Genomic DNA, 23,701 nt, shown 5'->3' with positions numbered 1-23,701 from the left:
GGAGGGTGACACTGGGTAAGAGGAAAGCGACCGTGACCCACTAACCCTTGCCTACAAAGGGAGTGAACCTCATCATCAGTGTGCAACTTAGCTAAGATATGGTTCCTGTGATATAGGAATGGATGCACATTATTCAGAGTCTTACTGTGGATCTTTATGGTTAGAGGTGCCCTGGGATCAATGGGCTGTTCCCAGGAACACATACCGGGACAAACATAAGTGTTGCTGGAAGATCATCAACTCGGTGAAAGACATACTTTAGCTTGCCCTAAACTTGATGGTCTTTCAGTATGACGAAATGTCCACGAGTAAATGCTGTTGCCTGGCATGCTCCAGGCTACAGGAATACATGCTGAGGGACGCACTGAAGCTTTGTACAGCCAATGCAAAGGGTTTGTGGGGAAGGAATGCGATCTAAGATCCTGCCACCACTGAGCACTGAGGGGCTGGATCCTGGGTAACACTTCAAGAGTGTATCGTTCAAAGAGGCCACGAGTGCCTTGTACATAGAATGCATTAAGCCGATGATGCTATGAATGTATTGTCTTGACAACACTATAGATGGATATAGGCTGGATGAAAGTATGAATGTAAAGAAAGCCACATACTGCTTTGTATTTCTTATACATATTTTTATGAATCAAGTTTTATCTTTGAAATAATAAAAAGAGTTTAGTAGAGTACCTTTCTTTTGCGGATGTTGAATGAAAATCTCATCCTCTTGTATGTTTCAGTGAACAAGTTGATGACGACTTGAAGTTCAGCTTCTGAACACGTGCAAACATAGAAACTGTCCACGGAGTGGGGTGACCCTGGCTCTTGAGTGGAGGTGACCTGGGTTGAACAGTTTCCAATTAGTCCTGCAGATTAATTCCACTCCAGCGGGAAGCTTGTTGGAGGCGAGGTGCAGCGCTGCAGTGAGAAAGAATCAGCCAGCTCTCAGAAAAGGTAGACAATGATGGTGCAATTCACCATAACCTTCAGTGCATCAAAACAGCCTTTAGCTGCATGAGGGAAATAACGTTTGAATATTATGGCCTCAAACCCAGCACAAAACATTTGTTTTACTAGGCAGGAGTTATTCCATCAGCATGGAAATTGCAGATGCTGGAAATCTGAAATAATGCTAGAAAACACTTAGCAGGTCAGGGAGCATCTGTTTAAAGAGCATCTGTTTAAAGAGAAACAGAGTTAATGTTTCAGTTTCAAGAGTCTGACAAAGGGTCTTGGATATGAAACATTGAATCCATTTCTCTTTCCACAGATGCTGTCTGCCCTGCTGAGTATTTTCAGCATTTTCTGTTTTTATTCCCAATAGTGACACCTTAATCAAATTAATTTGGCTCGCAGGCCTGACACCAGATTCTCAAAACATTTGCTCTCATCTGACCTCCGTCACAGTTCACTAAGCAAAGGAAAATATTCAAGAACATCCTCAAAATTTCCTTGAGAGAGTGCAACATTCCCTCTGTCTCCTGGGAATGGTTGGTTCATGTGCTGGAAGCATACAGAAGTACAGCATAAATGGCAGGAGTGCATCACCACTCAATATAGCCACTTGCCATCCATCATCCATCATTAAAGATCCCCACCATCTGGGCCATGCCATCTTCTCACAGCTACCATCGGGCAGGTGGTACAGAAGCCCTAAGTCTCACACCACCATGTTCAAGAACAGCTACTTCCCTTCAACCATTTGGTTCTTGAACCAACTGGCACAACCCCAATCACTACAGTTTAGCAACACGATGACCACTTTGTTCACTTCGCACTAAAATGGACTCTTTTTGTTCTCATTGTGTTCTTTCTTGTAAATATTGTGTATAAGTTATGTTTATTTAATGTTTTTATTGTGAATACTGCTTATATGATGCTATGTGCCTGTGATGCTGCTGCTAGTAAATTTTTCATTGCATCTGTGCACACATATACTTGTGCGTATTGCGTATAATAATAAGCTCGACTTTGACTTTGCCTGTCCTATCAACACCTCCTACCTCATTATACAGTAGAGTGTGTTATTCCCTCATTGGCCTCTTCAATCATCTTGGAACTCTCAGAATTCCAGTGGAAGCAAGTCATCCTCAATCCTGAAGGATTGCCTCATAAAAGAATATGTTCCATATCCCCAACCGCCAATGACTTCTTTAAAATGGCATATCTCCCTAACAACAGCTAACGTGACCGACCAGCTGAGTGTTAGTAGCTACTGTAAATTACTTCTTAGTGTACATTAATGGGCGAAATAATCCAAGGGGTGTTGATGGACGTGAGTGAGAAAACAGATTGCAGAAGTACAAGAAAATAAGGGGAATATGAATAATGGGATTGCTCTGCTGGGTGCTGGTATGCACCCGATGAGCCGAACGGTCCCCTTCTGTGTTATAATGTAATTATGTAACAGCCTTAAATCATCGCCACTGTACCAGTTAGTTAATAAGGTTTTTATGTTGTTACCTCAGTGGGAAGAACTAGTGAAGGCCTTTGAGCCTGGGCGCCACACAGGCAGAAGCTCAGGCTTAGGCTTGAGCCCGAGTTCGAGGCGCTGCCCCGGGGGAAGGGCAGGACTGGAGCCCGAGTTCGAGGCTCTGCCCCGGGGGAAGGGCAGGACTGGAGCCCGAGTTCGATGCTCTGCCCCGGGGGAAGGGCAGGACTGGAGCCCGAGTTCGATGCTCTGCCCCGGGGGAATGGCAGGACTCGAGTTCGAGGCGCTGCCCCGGGGGCAGGACACAAGCCCGTTCGAGGCGCTGCTCCGGGGGCATGGGGCAGGGCTCGTGACTGAGCTCGAGCCCAGGTTCGGGGCAAGGTTCGCGCTCGGGCTCGGGCTCTGCGCTGCTCGGACCCGCGTACAGACCGACTTCCGGCTGCTTACGGGTCAACTCACCCCGCGGCGGGCGGAACGACGGAAATCTGTCGGAGGTCGGTGGAAATGATCCGTGAATTCGCAGTGTAAGTGGCGTGCGGGCCTTCTCAGGCCGAATTCCCGCGTTAACTGAAGAGCTGCTGCCTCTGGGCTACCCTTCAGTTGGGCCCTGGCCTCGGCTGGATTATCGGCGCCTGGTAATCGAAGCGGCTTGACGGAGTGTAAACTGCTTTACACAAAAGCGCGTTGTCATTCCTTTTTACTATGAACTATTCGAGAAATATACACATTGCAGACTAAACTTGCACTGGGTAAATTTAATGTTGATACGCCAATGTTTACATTGGAGTTTTCATTCTTGCTTATTAGAGTCATGGAGACATACAGCATGGAAACGGGCCCTTCGGCCCAACTAGTCCATGCCGACCAAGATGTTTATCTCAGCTAGTTCTATTTGTTTGCGTCTGGCCCATATCCCTCTAGGCCTTTGCTATCCAGGTACCTGTCCAAACATCTTTTAAACATTGCAATTGTACCAGCCTCTAGAGCTTTGGCAGCTCGTTCTGCCACCCTGTGCATTAAGATGTTGCCCCCCAGGTCCCTTTTAAACCTTCCCCCTCTCAAATCTACGCCTTCTAGTTTTAGACTCTGCTACCCTGGGGAAAAGACTGTGGCCATCCACCTTCTCTACACCCCTCATTATTTTATGTACCTCTAAAAGATAAGCCCTTAACCACCTATGCTGTAGGGGGAGAAAGTCCCAGATTATCCAGCCTCTCCCTGTAACTCAAGCCCTCTGGTCCTCATAACATCCTTGTGAATTTTTTTTCTGTACCCCTTCCAGTTTAGTGAAAAGCTGCAGAAAATGCTGAACATTTCTTCACCACCTTGTCTACCTGTGTTGCCGCGTTAAGGGAACTCGTGTACCTGTACCCCTTGGTCTCTCTGTTCTGCAACACTCTCCAGGGCCCTACCATTTACTGTGTATGTCCTGTCCTGGTTTAACTGACCAAAATGCAACACCCTTCACTTGCCTGAGTTAAATTCCATTTGCAATTCTTTGGCCCACTTCTCAGTTCGTCTAGATTCTGTTGTAATTTTAGATAACCTTCTTCACTGTCCACCACAGCACCAACCTTGCTGTCATCTGCAAATATACCAACCATGCTAACAACATTGTCATCTAAATTGTTAATATAAATGACAAACAACAGTGGATCCAGCACTGATTCCTGCGACACACCACAGGTCACAAGCCTCCAATCTGAATAACAACCCTCCACTAACACTCTCTGTCTCCTTCCACTAAGCCAATTTTGTATCTAATTGGTTAGATCCTGTGAGATCTACCATTCCTGGCCTACCATGCAGGACCTTGTCAAAGGCCTTGCTAAAGTCCATGTAGACATCTTCTGCCATGTCCTTAAGTCATGGTTTCTTCTCTGTCCTGCTTTGTTGGCCAGGCAGCTCCTATCTGTGAACCTGATTTTTAAAAATCTGTTATGTGCAATGTGAATAAAACAAAACATTTTCATAGTCTTGCAGTTTTTTTCAGAATGGGATTTTCTTGCTCAGATTTCTGCATTCCCCCCATCCCAAGTTTGTTCCCCTCACTTGTCTTCTATATTTTTTGAAATAGTTAACATGAGATAATCATATCTGCACAGTGATCTATATATTTAGTGCTTTGTTCATTATGATATGAATTAGGAGCAGGAGGAAGCTACTCTAATTGTTAACTCTGCATTTCCTTCTACCCGCAGTAACCCTTCGCCCCATTACTTACCAAGCACCCTATCTATCTGTCTTAACAATATTCAAAGATTCTGCATCCACTGCTCATTGAGGTAGAGGGTTTCAAAAATTTACAACCCTCTGAGAAAAAAAGGTTTGTCTCATTTCTTGTTCAGATGGGCAACCTCTTATTTTTAAACAGTGATTCCAAGTTCTAGTTTCTTCCACAAGAGAGAACATCTTTATAATTCTCAGAATCTCCACTCTTTCACCCAAATCCTGTAATTTTCCCCTCGTATTTATTCAATTCTGTTTCGAATTTTATAGAATCTGCCTCCACCATCTATTACATGCAATACAGTTTAGATCACCATAATTCATTGTGTAACAATAAAAGTTTTTGGATGCATACTTTCCTAGCTGTTGCAATCTATTAAACTAATAATAGACAAGTTTTTGTTTGCTCCCCTATTTGTCTTCTGAAAAAAATATACAGCCTTTTAAAGACACGAGATTCTGCAGATGCTGGAATCTGGAGCAATACACACAAAATGCTGGAGGAACTCAGCAGGTCCGGCAGCATGTATGGAAGAAAATAAACAGTCGACGTTTTGGGTCGAGATCCTTCACCATGAAGGGTCTCAACCTGAAATGCCAACCGTCTATTCCCCCCACCCCCCCATTGATGCTGCCTGACCTGCTGAGTTCCTCCAGCATGTTGTGTGTATGGCTACAGGCTTCTAAACTTGCCCAGCCGCCTGTTCATATTATCCCACAGGTTTCTCTGCTGTTGTACCACTTATTTGTATTGGTTCTCCTCATTCTTCCTACAAATATGTAACAGTTGCTACTTTTCTACATTGCATTTCAAATGCCATGTGTCTATATCCTTGTGAAGTATTTTCCTATCCTCAAAATTGACATTTCAAGTTTTGTATCATCTGCAAACTTTGAAACTACAAAAGTACTGATCATTAGGGGAATCTACAACTATAGAGGACATTGATTTAAGGTGAGGGGGAAAGATTTAAAAGGAACCTGAGGGCAAATTTTTTCATACACAGGGTGGTGGAACATGTGTATATAGAGTGATACAAAATGGGTAGCTATAGAAAACAGATGTTTCTGACTTATGGAGAAATCGGCTTATGGACAGTTCTCAGGAATGGAAACCTGATGTAACCCAGGGACTGCCTGCATATGGAAAATAAAAGATTGGTGGTCCCAATACAGAACACTGAGGAATGCCATCCTGAAAAACATTCATTCAGCACTACTCTCCTTCCCCTCTCATAGTTTGGTGTCTATACAGCCATTATTCCTTTAACTCCATGCTTTCATTTTGCCAACATATTATGAAACGCCACATATGTAGCATCAACCACACTACTTTCATCCACATTCTCTTTTATTTCATCAGAAATACAAGTAATTGCAATACAATTTACCTTTTAATAATTGAAAACTTTTATTCATTTCCCTATATAAATGCATGCAAATTAACTGGATTATTAGCTCTAAAAGATAACTGAGCTCTGACATTGAGCTGGTTGCCATATTTATCCCTGTCCCCTTTTTAAAAAGGGATGTAGCATCAAAATAAAAAAGAGAATGCTGGACATACTCAGCAGGTCAGGCATCATATGTGGAGAGAGGAGCAGAATTAATATTTCAGGTCAATGATCCTTCAATATTATCATCTGCAGTTCTCTGGGTCTATGTATACAATGTTTAGCAATTTCCATTTTTTCCCCCATAGCCTAGAATGCATTTCATCCAGTTGGACTCTTTGGCTGTGAGACTGCCAATCTTTTTTGGTCATGCTCTTTGTCTATTTTTATCCTATCCAATATCACTACTGGCTCTTTCTTTACCACATTTTCCAGATCCTCTTTTCTAATCATGACCAATGTTAAATACTCTTTTAATATGCTTTCTCTGCCCTCTCCAGGAATATCTTTTAAATCTCCAATTGGTCGCACCTTTTATTATTTTGATGTTCTCTATTTATGCAATGATTCTGTTGATTTAAGGTATATCAATCTGGGTGTCTCTATTGTTACCCTATTTTTAAACTTCCCATAAGGCATCCTTGGTGACTGGCTGAATAAGTCATTTTGTGGGTGAGTCACATAAATCTGGAAGATGCTAGATTGGAGCTGATGAGTCAGTTAATCTCAGACAAGGTGACAGCTCATCACCAGAATTGACTCCTGTAAATCTGATTTTGGAATTGGAAAATCGCCAAAGTTCCTGCTTTTGTTTGTCCTCTGTGAACATTGAGTGACAGATTGTGCTGCCTCTGCAAAAGCCTTGAATTCTCACTACTCAGACTTGCAGAAAAGAAATGGCTGCTCAGGGGAGATTTAGAGCACTGAAATAGTACATTTAAGAACCAGTTAGTACCTTCAAGAAAAGAAATGAAAGAAACCAGCTATAAAGGAATAAAAAAAGGTTTTAGAAATATTTCATGCAGTCAATGGAAATCTAAATAATCTGTGTGTGTGTGTGTGTGTGTGTGTGTGTCAGAGAAAGTAAGCAGAACGAATTATATATTCAGTACCATTAGATGTAAACGCACCTAGAATTTTGTAGCTGTCCTTAGAAACAATCATTTTGTCTTGGAGTCTTTCTTAAGATCTAACATCAAGTTCTTTCATCAGCAAAAACTGACGCTTGATCAAAATCCAAAATGCCTTAAATAATGCAAATAAGATAATCGATATGTGGAATATTTAATGCCATTGTGTAGGAAAGGGAAGAAGGCGGCACCTGAAACAAAATCATAGTAGATTTATGACACAGAGGAGGCCATTTTCTCTTTCGTGTCTATGCCAGTTGAAAATAAGCTACCCAGCCTATCACACTTCCAGTGCTGGATCCGTTGTCTTGCAGATTGTGATCTTCAGGTTCCCATTCACATATAGAACATAGAATATTAAGCACAGTACAGGTCCTTTGGTCCACGATGTTGTGCCGACATTTTATCTTACTCTAAGATCTATATAATCCTTCCCTCCCACATAGCCCTCCATTTTTTGATCATTCTTGTGCCTATCTAAGAGTCTCTTAAATGTCCCTAATGTATTTGCCTCCAACACCTTTGCTGGCAGTGCGTTCCACGCACCCACCACTCTCTGTGTAAAAAACTTACCTCTGACATCCTCTTTTACTTTCCTCCAATCACTTTAAAATTATGCCCCCTCGTGTGAACCATTTTCACCCTGGGAAAAAGTCTTTGACTGTCCACTCAATCTATGCCTCTTATCATCTTGTACACCTTTATCAAGTCACCTGTCCTTCTTTACTCCAAAGAGGAAAGCCCTAGCTCGGTCAACCTATCCTCATAAGACATGCTCTCCAATCCAGGCAGCATCCTGGTAAATCACCTCTGCACCCTCTCTAACTCTTCCACATCCTTCCTATTATGAGGTGACCAGAACTGAACACAATACTCCAAGTGTGGTCTAACCAGAGTTTTATAGAGCTGCAACATTACCTCACGGCTCTTAAACTCCATACCCTGACTAATGAAGGCCAACACAACACATGCCTTCTTAACAACCCTATCAACCTGTGCGGCAACCTTGAGGGATCAATGGACGTGGACCCCAAGATCTTTCTGTTCCTCCACACTGCTAAGAGTCCTGCCATTAACCTTGTATACTGCCTTCAAATTCAATCTTTCAAAGTGTATCACTTCACACTTTTCTGAGTTGAACTCCATCTGCCACTTCTCAGCCCAGGTCTGCATTCCATCAATGTCCTGTTGTAACCTACAGCAACCTTCTACACTATCCACAACATCATCAACCTTCATGTCATCTGCAGACTTACTAACCCATCCTTCCACATCCTCATCCAAGTGATTTATAAAAATCACAAAGAGCAGGGGTCCCAGAACAGATTCCTGCGGAACACCACTGGTCACTGACCTCCAGGCAGAATACGCTCCATCTACAATCACGCTCTGTCTTTATGGGCGAGCCAATTCTGAATCCACACAGCCAAGTTCCCCTGGATCCCATGCCTCCTGACTTTCTGAATAAGCCTTCCATGAGGAAGCTTATCGAACGTCTTACTAAAATCCATGTACACCACATCCACTGCTCTACCTTCATCAATGTGCTTTGTCACATTCTCAAAGAATTCAGTCAGGCTCACGAGGCACAACCCACCCCTCACAAAGCTGTGCTGACTGTCCCTAATCAACCTATGCTTCGCCAAATGCCCATAAATCCCGTCTCTAAGAATCTTCTCCAGTAATTTGCCCACCACTGAAGTAAGATTCACTGGCATGTAATTCTCAGGGTTACCCCTACTCCCTTTCTTGAATAACTTAAAAGTAATGAGGGTTTCTGCCTCTGCCACTCAGACAGAGTTCCAGAGCTCTCCCACACAATCCTCATCTACTCTTTAATCCTTCCACCAATTATATTAAATCTAGGCCTTCTGGTTTTTTACCTCACTGCTAAGGGAAATAGGTTTTTGTTATTTGCTCTATTTAGGTTCCTTATAATTTTATATGATTTTCTCCCTTCAGCCTTCATCGTTCTGAACAAATAAACATCTCTAACTTATCCAATTTTTCCTCACAGCCACAATTTTCCAGTCCTAGCAACATCTTTGTAAACCTCTTTCGCACTCTTTCCAATGCAATCACATATTTTGTGTAATGTGGTGACCAGACCTGTATGCAGTATTCAAGCAGTAATGTTATTGGAGTTGTATATTGTTCTAGTTTAACCTGTCTGCACTTATATTCTATGCTTCATCTAATAAAGGAAAACATCACACATGCCTTTTTAATCATCTTATTGACCTAACCTTCCACCTTCAAGGACTTGGTGACATCCACTCCAAGGTCCCTCTGTTCCTCCACATCACTCAATATCCTCTTACTTATTGTATATTTTATCCCCTTGATACATCTCCCCAAATACATTAGCTCACATTTCTGTATATTAAGTTCCATTTGCAATTTTTCTGCCCAACTGACCCAGACCACCTGTGTCTTCCTGCAGTATAAATTTTCCCCCTTCACTGTTAACCACATGGCCATTTTTTGTATTACCTTGCAACTCCTTTATCATGCCTTTGGCATCTAAGTTTATGTCATTAATATATATAACAAAAAAAGAATTGAACTGAGGACTGTGCCCTGTAGAAGTCCACTGGTAACAGCCTTCCAGTCATAATTACACCATCAACATTTGGTTCCTGCCACTTAGGTGATTTTGGAATAGCCTGCCATATGGGTGAGAAGTTCACCTCTTGTTGCAAATGGGATAAGTCATTTTTGACATTGACCATCATTACATCCACCCTCCTTACTGCTAACAATTTACTGCAGATTAATTGCAATATGGATCCATCCTGGCTGGTTAAATGGTCAAACTAAATTAAAGCCTCCTTTAATCCCAGAAGGCTGGACTGGGTTTAAAGGCAGGCTCTGCTGAAAAATCTATAGTTCCCTAATACTTTTAATACTTTATGCATCCAGACACAAACCATTTGCGATATAGATCAAGAATTTTGACTGTGAAATAGTAACTCAGTCTAAACTTCCTGTAAGTTTTTCTATCAGGACATATTTCTGGTATATTTAGTTCGTCTGGAACATAAACATAAGAAATAGAAGCAGGACCCTGTCATTCAGTCCCTTGTGCCTGCTCTGTCATTCTAAAGATCATGGCTGATCTTCTACCTCAGTGCCACTTTCCTACACTAACTCCATATCTCTTCATTCCCTCTACATATAAAAATCTATCAATCCTTTTTTAAAAACTGTAGTGTTTTGCTCGATTTGGAAATCATTTCCAAGGCCAGCTCTCTTATTGTTCTTTTTAATGATGAAAAACAATTTTTGGTATTATTTGTTAATTATGTATAGATTTCTTATCAACTAGAATCTTACAGTTTCTCAAAGAGTGATGAAACAGTGGTCCATCCTCTTACCGGCAAAGACCAAAAAGCTAGTCAGGTGAATGAGTTAAAGGGAAATAAAAGTAAAGGCAATGGACAAAAGTCTGTATAAAAAGAAATATAGCTACCTGCAGATTTTGTATAGTTGTAATTCTAATATGTTACTGGGATACTTTCTTGAAAAACTGTAATTTCATTGTTGAATTAAAAATATATATATTTACTAGTTCTTTTCTATCTGTTGCTAGGTATAGGTGGGTTGCAGGTCGATTTGGTTCAGGATCTAGGCCAAATGCCAGCTTCATATTTAAAGAATGTCTGAAAATACAGCAGGAAACATGCAATAGCTATAAAAGAAGACAACCCTATTATGCTCCTGATGAGAGAAGATTATGGACAGCCAACACCTGTTTCAAAACACATATTCTTGGGAAAAGAATTCTGTGGACGAAGTTACTTTCCTCCCCTGATAATTTAATGTTCAATAATTTGGTAAGAACTTATGTTACAAAAGCATATCCTGTTTTAAATGGGAAACTTCATCCAATTCATCAACATGTCTTTGAATCGAATTTACAAAACAGTATGATCCACAGTAAAAGGTAAGGCTATGTTTTGTTAAATAGGCATTTTATTGAAACTGTCAAAAGATGTTCCGTGGGTGAATCCATCAACATAAGATTATGACATTGAGCTATATATCAGTATCTCTAGCTTGTTCCTTAAAGGATGCCAAGTTAGCTCATCACAACTAAGTCAACAGTTGCCAGCCTTCACTTGGTTTTGCATTTCTTGGTGAGAGATTTAAAAAGTTATCCTTGTTGCTCCTGACCTTCACACATTAAATTCTGCTGGAGTGAAATGATCTGAAAGCAAAAAAACTGCAGATGCAGGAATCCGAAATAAAGACCGTAAATGCTGGAAATATTTAGTAGGTCCGACAGTATTTTTGGAGAGAGAAAACTGGATGAAAAAGATTGCCCAAGCCAGTGCTCTTTTCCTCTCAGTCCCCCTTTACTCTTCAAGTCTAATATGCAGTTATTGCGCGTCACACTATGTAAAATCATTAACACTTAAAGTACCTATCATAAATCTATGTTCTCGATTAACAGGTGCCACAGAAACATAATAAATATATGCAAGCTATGTATTCTGAATGTAATATATAACTAGCATGTCTCCCTTGGTTCTTCATGGGCAGATTAAGAATTAATAAGATTAGGAGGGTTATACAAGATAAATAATACTACTTATGACATTGACTCACATAAACTACCTCTCAAATTTAATTTCTAATTGACATTATCCTAATGGTACAATATCTAATTGGTAAAGGAAGTTTTTTTTGTGAAACTGGAAACAATGGTAGACAAATAGAAATAAGGTATTAGAGGTAGATGTAAGGTATTTCATTGGCTTTTAGAGGCCTCTAGCCAAGATTTATCTCTGTTGAAACTTCTCCCCCTTCAAACAGTGCCTTCTGCATATTTGTAAAATAGGTAGCATTGGTGGCATATTCTTGATAAGGTTTTTGTGGGTGGGATGTGGGGGGAATTACACTTAGGGCAAACTCACTTAATGCGGGTTGAGGTACTGTGAAGTTTCATTTTACATGACTTCTGCACCTACATAGTATATAAAGGCCTTCTTGACCCTTGTGTCATTTTGTTTCTCCTAGCAGTAAACAGTTAATCGTCATTGTCATGATTTAAGAAAAGTTGCATTCTTCCATTCTTCTCACTCTTTATCTGTCCCCGCCATTCATCATTACCAAATTTTAATCAGAAACAAACTGAGTAAAAGTGATGGCCTCTGCTACTGCAGGCTAATATTTGAAAAACCTTAATGCATTACCCAGACAGCAATTATCATTCCCTTGAAAGCATGATATCAATTTCTGTGGCTTTTGTCTGAATTTTTTTGCCTACAACAAGGAGGGTTCATTTATTTCAGAGATTGTTCCCTGTCCACATCAGAGTCAATGTCACAAATTCACATCCGTGTCCATAATTTTTTAAGATGTTCTGTTAAGCTAGCTAAGGTAATAAGTCAGGTCTATGAAAAGTTAATGCCATATTTTCCACCTCTATTCCGAGGACTTCTCTGAAGAACTAGAGACCTTTTTAATATGTCTTTAAGGTATGATGGACATTCTTACAAAGAAGGTAACTGTAGTTCAGTGATGGCACACTCACTTGTGAGTCAGAAGGATCCAGGTTCAAGTTCCAATTCAAAGACCTGAAGATAAAAGTCTCGATTGACACTCCAGTGTAATACTCAGGGAAGTGATCACGCAGATGAAAATTGCCATTTTTAAAGATAAAGAAAGTTGAGAAGCATGCAGTTTTGGTTATGCTGTCTTTTGGTTGAGTCAATAAATGGAAGCCCTGTAACACTATTTAAAAGAAGAACAAGTGAGATATCCCCAGTGACCTGACCAATATCTGTCCCTCACTCGATATTACTAAAAGTATGTTATCAGGTCTTAGCTTCATTGTTGATGTCGGGGGCTTGCTGTGCATAAGTTAAGTGTTGCCTTTCTTATATTACAACAGTGACTACACTGCAAGAGTGCTGCAATGGCTGTTGAGTACTTTTAGGATGTCCTGAAGGCGTCATAAAAGCACCATAAAATGCAAGTCTTTCATTCGTTAGGAAAAGCTATTGGATCTTTTCCTCCATTAGCCATTAGAGGTAGCCTGTGAATAATAATCTCTTGATCAGTTTCGCATTCTGAATTGCAAACTCAGTTCATAAACATAAAACCTGTGCTTCTTTACCATTATAAACAAAAGTACTAATCTCTGAAGAAAGAAACTGGTCTAGGGACAGGAAAGGTATAGTAAATATGTTTTCTTCTTGTTAAATAAGAAAACAATACTTTGTTGAACTGGTAGTTCTGACTATTGAAATTGAACTAGGTAAAAATATGCTTTGAAATCAGGCTTGTGTATTTCACAAGCTCGTTATGCAGTCTTGAAACAATCTGTCTTCCTACCAAACGTGACTATTTTCATTTTGGATGAGCTTATGACACTAATTTTTTTCATGAACCACGCATTTTTATTTAGACTTCATCTAGTTTATCTTTTGGTGCTTGGAGTTTCCATTTTCCATCAGGAGTCTAGTTTCTACTGATCTTATGTTCTCCCAGATGGTCATAAGTAGAGTCTTAATAGCAAAATCCAGGTTAATGTTCCAGTGCAGAACTTGGGAAAGATGCCATAAGCTGATGAAGCATTAAACTCTAAGGATGACAATTTGTCTTCCATAGCACTGTTTGGAAGAAGAGTGAAGAGATTTCCCAGTGTCAACTAATATTTATCACTCAACCTGCATCACTAGATTATCTATCCATTATCACATAGGGTATGTAGAATCTCATTTTACATCATTGGGCTGCAATATTTCCAATATTACCACAGCATTACAAACATAATTTGATTTTGGGGTGACCCAAGGTCATCATAGATGCTATATAAATTCAATTCTTTTATTTTGCTTCTGTATATAGGAACAGGGTTGAGTTTTGAACAGGATTGAGTTTCCATCAGTAGCTGGGCTGAGAGATCCAGAATCACTGGGAAAAGATTTCCTTAGTTTGAGAAGTACTCAAGAGGGAAGACCTGTGATTTATGGCAGATCTTGAGATTGAAGATTGGTAGAAGGGGGAATTTCAGAACATGGGATACCAGGGAAAATTCTTAAGGTCTCGGAACAATAGAAATGATTACAGGATTAGGGAGCAATGGAAGTGTGATTGCAAGTTCATGAGCACTGAAAAGAAGATTGCAAGATGTTGGAATGTTAAATGGAACTATCTGAAGTATGATCAGGATCAAATAGCTCATTGGTTTCTTTTAAGCTGTAAGTTGTTTTCACATGTGAGGATTCCCACTATCATTTTAACATCTGCTGGTCTCCTTCTTTATTTTTATTTAAACATTTTAGCATAAATTTTCTGCTTGTTGAAATTAATTGACATAATTTTTTAGCTGGGTTTGTTCAAGTTTATGATATTCATTTTCAGCATTGGTGGATTTGCTAAATTGCAGTCTTTATAAGCTAATATTTACATTAGTTAAATCATATATTACAACTCATAGGTTCATCATTTATATAATTGGACTGCAAATGTGAAATATTGTTCAGCCTTAAAAATAATGCAGGAGATTAAAAAAATCAAATACATGACTCCAAAATTAGTGTTTAACATAAATATCTATTCTTTACAATAACAATAATTTCCTTTTTCAATATTAAAAACAAAGTGTTGCTACTACAATATTTATATTGCTAACTCTCAGCTGATTTCTGCTTTAAATTTTGTGTGGATTTACTAGAAAACAATAATATATTTATATAAATACAACACTTGCTTCACCTATGCATTTTTCATGCTGTTCATGACAATATTCGAAGATGGCTGGGATTATATGATGACTCTAATAGAGATCATTGGGTGATGAAATGGATCAGGAACTTTTACTGGCTTTCACTTCACTTATACAAGGATATCAAAGCCAATATTGGGACCAGTAAGGTTGTGATTAACTAATTGAGAACGTATTGTTACGGACTCAGTGAAAGTCCCTTTAAGATAGAGAGTGTGTGTGTATGTGTGTGTGGGGCGTGCTTACGTCAATAGAAGATAAAGGACGTAATGACGTTGTTGAAGAAGAAGAAGAAGAAAGAGAGAGAGAGAAGGGAGAGAGACACCAGCCTGCTTGTTTTTCTCTATCGATGGATGAGAAACAATAACTGTGTTTACCACTGAAATCCATGTATGGAAGTTGGAAGTAATCCGGTGGAGTTCACTTTGTTGCTGACCTGTAGAAGGAAACAGGTATTTGTATGTGGACGACCACGGTTCGGATGCTTTTCGGGGTGAGGAAGTCACTACCGAGTAAACACTGAAGTGTCGTTTGGGTTCCATCGTGGAACATTTGGATTTCGTATGTACTCTCTCTATGTTTTTCTACATCTACATCTTATCTTCAGACAACGGTGGTTGTTGAAGAAGCCCTTGCTCATGTTTCACCTTATGGCTTGCGGAACTGAACTTTAAGAACCATTCCGGAACTGGGAGTTTTGGACTTTGTCACACACACACACGAAGAGTTTAGTTTTGGGGTTAACGTTCGAGGTTTAACATTTTTGAATTCTAACATACTAACATTTTTACTTTTATTTTACGTATTATCATAAGTAGTGATTAATAAAATAGTTTTTAACACTAAATCATGCTCAGTGTGTTTCTTTTGTTGCTGGTTCGTGACAAAATTTTTCGCCACCTCCCACCTAAAAAAAAAATTTTCCCAAGAAAATTTTAACCGCGCATAGAGTTAGTAATGTTAATAATTATCATGCTACACAACTACAGACTATCAGATTAGTACAGATACATGTTTCCCATTTAACATCGGGAAAGACAATCAGCAATCACATTATCTTTGCCTTTAATGTGAGTTATCATGAGATCAAACTCTTGCAAAATTAAACTCCAGTTTAACAGCCTTCTGTTCTTGTTTTTGACTCGGCTCAGAAACACCAATGGGTTATGATCTGTATACACAGTCAATGGTTTCTGAGCGGTGCAAACATATACACTGAAATGTTGCAAGGCTAAAACAAGCGACAGTAATTCTTTCTCTATGGTGGAATAATTCTTTTGATGCTCATTAAATTTCTTTGAAAAGTAAGCTACAGGATGGTCAATATCATCAAGGTCACCCTTCTGCAACAACACAGCTCCTGCAGCTTCATCACTGGCATCTACTGCTAATGAAAATGGCTTTTCAAAGTCAGGTGTTCTGAGCACAGGATGGTAGCATAAAATGGCTTTCAGCTTCTCAAATGCTTCTTGACAAGAATCTGTCCAAACAAACTTTACTCCCTTCTTCTGAAGATTAGTTAGGGGAAGAGCAATATCAGCAAAATTTTTACAAAATTTTCGATAATATCCAACCATTCCCAAAAATCTTCTAACAGTCCTCGTACCTGTGGGAATAGGGAACTCAGATATTGCTTGAACTTTTGCCTGAACAGGAGCTTGCTTGCCTTGACCTACAACATAACCAAGATACGTCACAGTGGCATGGCCAAATTCACTTTTAGCCAAGTTAACTGTAAGGTTAGCCTTGGAAAGTCTTTCAAACAACCTTTCTAATGCAGAGATGTGATCCTCCCATGTATCATTCCCAGTCACTAAGTCGTCAATGTAGGCATCTGTATGTTTTAACCCATGAATCACTGAATTAATCATTCTTTGAAATGTTGCCGGAGCATTTTTCATTCCAAATGGCAAAACATTGTATTCATACAATCCAGAAGGGGTTACAAAGGCTGAAATCTCCCTTCCTCTATCTGTTAATGGAACACACCAGTACCCTTTTAATAAGTCAATCTTTGTAAGAAATTTTGCCTTTCCCACTCTGTCTATGCAATCATCCACTCTAGGAATAGGGTAAGCATCTGACTTTGTTACAGCATTCACTTTCCTGTAATCTGTGCAAAATCTAACAGTTCCATCAGGTTTAGGTACAATAACACAGGGCGAACTCCAATTTGAAGTAGAATGTCTAATAATATCATTTTCCAACATGTACTTTATTTCCTGATCAACAAGTTTACTTTTTTCCACACTCATTCGATATGGGTGTTGTTTGATTGGTTTTGCATCCCCAACATCAACATCATGGGTAATTATCGATGTTCTGTTTGGAACATCTGGGAACAGATTTTTAAATTTTAAAATTAATTCTCTCATCTGTTGTTTTTGTGAAACTTGTAAATGGTCCAACTTCGTTTCAAGGTTCTCCAGGATATTTTGGTTTTTCAGTTTCGATGGAACAATATTTGGTCTAAATTGGCCTTCCTCAACATCAACATCAGGCATTCTAGAAACAACCTTTTCACCATCCACCAAGGCCACAACTGAATCCCTCTCATAATAAGGTTTTAGCATGTTTACATGACAGAGTTGTGTTTTCTTGCGTCTATCTGGTGTTTTGATTATATATGTTAGATCAGTCACTCGAGATTCAATAACATAGGGTCCAGAAAAACGAGCTTGCAAGGGATTATTTTGGCTAGGGAAAAATACCAACACCTTTTGCCCCACTGCGAATGTTCTAGGCCGAGCACGTCTATCAAAATATGTCTTCATTCTTATCTGGCTTGTTTTCAAATTCTCTCTCGCTAGCTGGCAGACTCTCTCCAACCGAGTTTTAAATTTTTGGACATAGTCCAACAGACTCAAGTGAACTTCCTCATTAACCCATTGCTCTCTTAACAACTCCAAAGGTCCTCTCACCCTATGTCCAAACACAAGCTCAAACGGACTAAATCCTATTGACTCCTGGATCGATTCTCTAATGGCAAACAAAAGTAAATGGATACCTTCGTCCCAATCCTTGGTGTTTTCAAAGCAATAAGTCTTCAGCATATTTTTGAGAGTAGAATGAAATCTCTCCAGAGCTCCTTGAGATTCTGGGTGATATGCAGATGATACAATCTGCTTTGCTCCCAGCTCATAGACTATTTGTTGAAAAATTTTTGACATAAAATTACTACCTTGATCAGATTGGATTTCTTTTGGCAAACCAAACAAGGTAAAAAATTTTACAAGAGCCTTTGACACCGTCTTGGCCTTAATATTTCTAAGGGGTATTGCCTCTGGAAATCTAGAAGTGGCACACATGATGGTTAACAAATACTGATTTCCAGTCTTAGACTTTGGTAATGGACCAACACAGTCCACAATCACCTTCGAAAAGGGTTCACCAAAAGCAGGAATTGGTTTCAAAGGAGCCACAGGGGGTTTTTGATTTGGTTTACCTACCATCTGACATGTGTGGCAGGTTCGACAAAACATCACCACATCTTTTCTCAAACCAGGCCAATAGAATTGTTTCAAGATCTTCCCTACAGTTTTATTCACACCAAAATGACCACCCAAAGGCATACTATGGGCCAGGTTTAAAATCTCATCCCTATAAACTTTTGGAACAACAACCTGATGAATAACTTCCCATTCCTCAGTAACAGGAACATGAGGAGGTCTCCATTTCCTCATTAACACTCCATTTTTGACATAGTATCCAGTTGGCACCTTTTCAATCTCCTCACATGAGAGTGCTTTTTCTTTCAATTCTGTCAACTCAGGGTCCTTTGTCTGTTCCACCATAAAATCCTTCCTTGACAAAGACAAATCTTTAAATTCAGGCTCACTATAAGGATGTTGATCCTCCAGTGAAGACAGAAAAGTCTCAGATAAGGCATCAAAATTTTCTTCCTGTTTAGGACTGTCACAAGGAACTACATCAGACTGCATCGGACTGTCTGTCTTGGCTAATTCTCTAGCTCTAGCTCGAGTCACCGCACATGATGGGTAAACATCTGAATCATCCTCAGACTCATCAATCCTTGGTTTGGTTGTTAACCGTACCACAGGATCACTTTCTCCATTTGCAAGGTCATTTCCCAATAACAAAGAAACTCCTTCCACTGGCAAATTAGGTCTTATCCCTATCTCGACTGGTCCTTCTACGAACTTTGACTTTAAAATCACCCTGTGAAAAGGGACAGACATGGTCTCACCTGTAACGCCTCGTACTAGATTTACTTCACCAGTGTCACTTTCTTCACCAAAATTTAAAACACTGTCCAGCAAGAGAGATTGACTAGCCCCAGTATCTCTAAGAATTTTCACTGGCACCTGGGGTGACTCATCATTCAGTGAAACAAAACCCTCTGATACATACGAACGGAATTCTTTTCTCACCTCCTCCAACTTTTCCGCTTTTCCCTCTTGCAAGGACTGATCTTTAACAGCATCTCCTGAACCTTTTTGATTTTTAATTGCCTGAAAGCAAGCATTGGGCCCAGCTTCCTTCTTTTTCTTCAAAAGGGCACAATTAGATATCACGTGGCCAGGTTTCCTACAGTAATAACAAGTACGCTCAACAGGTTTCTCCAGCCCTGGCTTCTTTACATCTTTTCCTTTTTGATTACCTCCCAATTTAATCTCCGGTTTACCTGGATTGTCTTTGTAACTCTTTTGAAAGGTTTTAGGTTGTCCCCATTTGGATTTATGGGTTAAAGCATAATCATCTGCCAACCTAGCAGTTTCTTGTAGTTTCCACTGCCTTTTCATTTAAATATGTTGTTAATTCAGCTGGAACACATCTTTTAAAGTCTTCCACCAGTATCAATTCTGTCAATTTATCATAATCCCCATCTACATTTTTAGCCAGGCACCATCGTTCAAAACATATTCTCTTTCCATTGGCAAATTCCATATAAGTCTGATCTGCAGATTTCCTCAAGTCTCTGAATTTTTGTCTATAAGCCTCAGGGACCAATTCATAGGCCTTCAAAATAGCTTGTTTTACCTTGGTATAATCAGCTGCATCCTCAACAGACAAAGCAGAATAAGCTTTTTGAGCTTTACCTTTAATCACACTCTGTACCATAAGAGCCCATCCTTTCCTTGGCCAGTTTGAACTCACAGCAACCTTTTCAAAATGTTGGAAATACTGATCAACCTGATCTTCTTCAAACGGAGGGACTAATCGAACCTCCCTGCTGGCTGAAAAACCATCATCAGAATCAGATTCCGAACTCCTACGCTTCATTTGTAACTCATGCTGCCTCTGTTTCTCCTTCTCCTCACTATCCAGCTCCATCCTCTTCAATTCCATCTGCTTCATTGCTAGATCAGCCTCTATCTTCATCTGAGTTAGCTTTTGTTCAGCCTCTAATCTCTTTTCCTCTCGTTCAGCTTCTATCTTTAACTGGGTTTGTTCTCGTTCAGCCTCTAATCTCTTTTGTTCTCGTTCAGCCTCTATCTTTGCCAGCTGCACCTGTGCCTCAGAAATTGCTATTTCACTGCCAGGAAACTGTTTTAACACTTCCTTCTCAAACACCTTCTTTTCCACATAATGGCCAGCTATCAATCTCTGAATATCTGCCTTTCTCATAGACTGCTTTACTTCTGTAAGGTTTAGCCTTGTAGCAATCTTTATCAGATCATCCTTTTTCGCCACCTCCAATCCCTTTTGGGTTGGTGACTCCAAAAATGCCTTAATATCCATTGCTGCTGGTTTCCACACACACAAGCCAATTAAAAAGAATTTATCAGACCTCCCTCAAAAATCTTTGGATTGAATCTCGAACAAATTTCGTCAATCTGGGGTACAATCCCAGACGACACTCGTTAACCTTGGGAACTATCCCGGACGAGCCCCCAATTTTGTCACGAACCAGCAACAAAAGAAACACACTGAGCATGATTTAGTGTTAAAAACTATTTTATTAATCACTACTTATGATAATACGTAAAATAAAAGTAAAAATGTTAGTATGTTAGAATTCAAAAATGTTAAACCTCGAACGTTAACCCCAAAACTAAACTCTTCGTGTGTGTGTGTGTGACAAAGTCCAAAACTCCCAGTTCCGGAATGGTTCTTAAAGTTCAGTTCCGCAAGCCATAAGGTGAAACATGAGCAAGGGCTTCTTCAACAACCACCGTTGTCTGAAGATAAGATGTAGATGTAGAAAAACATAGAGAGAGTACATACGAAATCCAAATGTTCCACGATGGAACCCAAACGACACTTCAGTGTTTACTCGGTAGTGACTTCCTCACCCCGAAAAGCATCCGAACCGTGGTCGTCCACATACAAATACCTGTTTCCTTCTACAGGTCAGCAACAAAGTGAACTCCACCGGATTACTTCCAACTTCCATACATGGATTTCAGTGGTAAACACAGTTATTGTTTCTCATCCATCGATAGAGAAAAACAAGCAGGCTGGTGTCTCTCTCCCTTCTCTCTCTCTCTTTCTTCTTCTTCTTCTTCAACAACGTCATTACGTCCTTTATCTTCTATTGACGTAAGCACGCCCCACACACACATACACACACACTCTCTATCTTAAAGGGACTTTCACTGAGTCCGTAACAGTATGTAGACCAAATCTGAGATCACCTAGCCTGTCTCATTCTACTATTTGGGGTCAAAACATAGCCATTGGGTGACTCAAAAAGATTAATTTGTAATGAATGATTTTTTGAATTGTTTTTCTAATATTTCATAGTTCTAACCCTATTTCTATTTCATTTATTTTCCTCTTTTATCTCTACTTTTCCATGATTGAGTTCAGTGGATGCCTGAAGGTCTCCAGAACTTGAAAAAAGTGTCTATTATTTGCTTAGTCATTTAAATAGTGATTGTGGCAAGTTATTTAACCTTGTGGATGTTGTGGTTGGACACAATTTTAGCCCTCCTGATATTAAATGACTTTATCTAGAAAGTGGAAAAAAATCTAGATGGGAACCCAGGCCAATCATTCTTTCCTGTTCCATATCCCCACAATTTTCTTTGCACTTCTATTCTGATGTGGGATACTTTGTATCAATAGTATGCTTGTTGAAACAGGTATTTGGAGCTGATGAAACAGGTACAGAAAGGTGGAGATGAAAAAGCGATCCTGAGGCACACCCAGAGGAATAAAAAACTGTTGGTCCGAGAACGTTTACGGTTGCTTCTGGACACAGAGGAGATCCTGGAACTGTCTCCTTTTGCTGGAATGGGAATGCCATATGGAGATATTCCTGCTGCAGGCTGCATAACTGGTATTAATATTTAGGTCTAATTTTTATAAAGGAGCATTATAGAAGTCTGAAAGCCATTTTTATCTTGGATTATAAAATAACATTATTTTCTCCACCACTAATTACTGGCATTCTTGCTTTCTGGTAATGTCAAAAACCTATTTCTACCATTCTACAAAAATTCATTTGTATTAATGGTACAGTATTTATGTTATATTGATTTTGAGAAATAGTATTTACCCTTTCAGATATATATTGATTAACGCCAACCAACCACTGAATCTAAAAGGATGAATTTCTTAAAGTTTCACTTTTAAACTCTGAACCGTGTTGCCTTTAGGCCTTCATTTGCCATAATACTACTGCATCTGTCAACACTTTCCTCACTTTCACCCATGTTGTTCTTGTTGCAGTGATGTTGGTTCATTTGCCCTGGCCCTGAACCCATGCATTTCTCCATTTTCTTTTGTGTCTCTATTTATCCTTTCTTTGAGCTCATGAAACTCATCTTTGCTCCCTTATCCTGATTCCCTTAAAACTACAGATCACCTAATGTCTTTTCCTATTCAAAAATGGTTCCTACATTGTTGGTTCAATCCCACAACCTTTCCAAACTGCCACTTTCACTCCCACACTGCAAATAGTCTGCCTTGATACCCTTTGTCCTTACAATCTAACATCTCTTTGCCCACCCTTTCCTTTCCAAAGGCCTTAAATGTATTGTCTCAGTCACAGAGAAATATTCTAAAGAATTACTTATATTTAAAATGTACCTTTCCTAACTTCAAGATATTCCAAAACATTTCAAGGCCAATTAACCACTGTGGATCAGTAAAATAGGAAACCTCCACGGTCCACTGTCTTCCTTTCTTGACCTCTCTGCAGCCACTGACAACTTTGATCACATTATCATTTTTCAATGCCTTCCCTATGATGTCCAGGTCAGTAGGAACCATCCTTCTCTAGCTTTAAATCAAAGACAAGATATTTCCAGCAGTTGCTTCTCTCCTTACTGCTGTTGCATTCTTGCTAGAATTGGAAGAAGATATCTTAGGTATCTTCTTTCTCCCCACCCTCATGCTGCAAAATAGTAACATGGGGTTAAGTTCCATATGTTGATGCCGATAGCAAACTTAATGTGTATCACCTTTCTCAATCTCTTCATAGCCAGTATTTTCAGTTAACTTGTCCAACTTTCATCTCTACTTTTGTCACTGCCAGACTCAAGTATTACAATGCTCTCCTAGCTGGACTCTATTTCCTCCAATTATCAATAAAATTCATCTCATTGAACTGATTCAACTGATTACACACGGGATATTTTTCATAGTGGAGATGCTGCGTGGGTGCAAATTGTTATCTTTGAATCACATGAATAATACATGGAAACATTTTGTTTTCTTCAGATCATTTCTGCCAACCTAAATATACATATTTTATTCAGAATTATTTGGGAGTTCTGTTGTGAAATGCATACTGAACCCCCGATGAAGTGAGGGAATTGAATTACCATGCAGTTGATGAAAATTATTTCTAGTTTCATGATTGTAGTCCTACAGG

The 23,701-nt window shown here is 39.5% G+C and overlaps 2 protein-coding genes across 8 annotated transcripts in view; one reads left to right on the top strand and one right to left on the bottom strand.

The window, feature by feature from the left end:
* The window catches only part of wls (Wnt ligand secretion mediator), a 103,819-nt gene extending 100,794 nt beyond the window's left edge, over window positions 1-3,025 (bottom strand). Inside the window, exons 1-2 of one of the 2 annotated variants that reach the window (XM_052012842.1) lie at window positions 2,885-3,025; window positions 685-912 (exon numbers count right to left, since the gene is read on the bottom strand). The gene's annotated coding sequence lies outside the window, so the exon portion shown is untranslated. Of the gene's footprint in view, window positions 1-684; window positions 913-2,457; window positions 2,586-2,884 lie in introns of those variants that run through there. The other variant, XM_052012841.1, reaches the window with a different exon arrangement.
* Window positions 2,808-23,701, top strand: part of si:ch211-198n5.11 (methylcrotonoyl-coenzyme A carboxylase 2) — a 57,621-nt gene continuing 36,727 nt past the window's right edge. For 4 of the 6 annotated variants that reach the window (XM_052012835.1, XM_052012833.1, XM_052012839.1 and 1 more), the window contains exons 1-3: window positions 2,808-2,949; window positions 10,771-11,124; window positions 21,966-22,162. In XM_052012835.1, coding sequence (XP_051868795.1) covers window positions 2,930-2,949; window positions 10,771-11,124; window positions 21,966-22,162 — 571 coding nt within the window. In that variant the 5' untranslated portion in view covers window positions 2,808-2,929. Of the gene's footprint in view, window positions 2,950-4,626; window positions 4,752-10,770; window positions 11,125-21,965; window positions 22,163-23,701 lie in introns of all 6 variants that reach the window. The other 2 variants (XM_052012837.1, XM_052012834.1) reach the window with 2 other exon arrangements.

This window comes from Pristis pectinata, chromosome 3 (assembly GCF_009764475.1).
Source record: "Pristis pectinata isolate sPriPec2 chromosome 3, sPriPec2.1.pri, whole genome shotgun sequence".
In the NCBI taxonomy this organism is placed as follows: Eukaryota; Metazoa; Chordata; class Chondrichthyes; order Rhinopristiformes; family Pristidae; genus Pristis; species Pristis pectinata.
The sequence above is the reverse complement of the archived record's forward strand: the minus strand, read 5'-3'. Positions and strand labels throughout refer to the sequence as shown.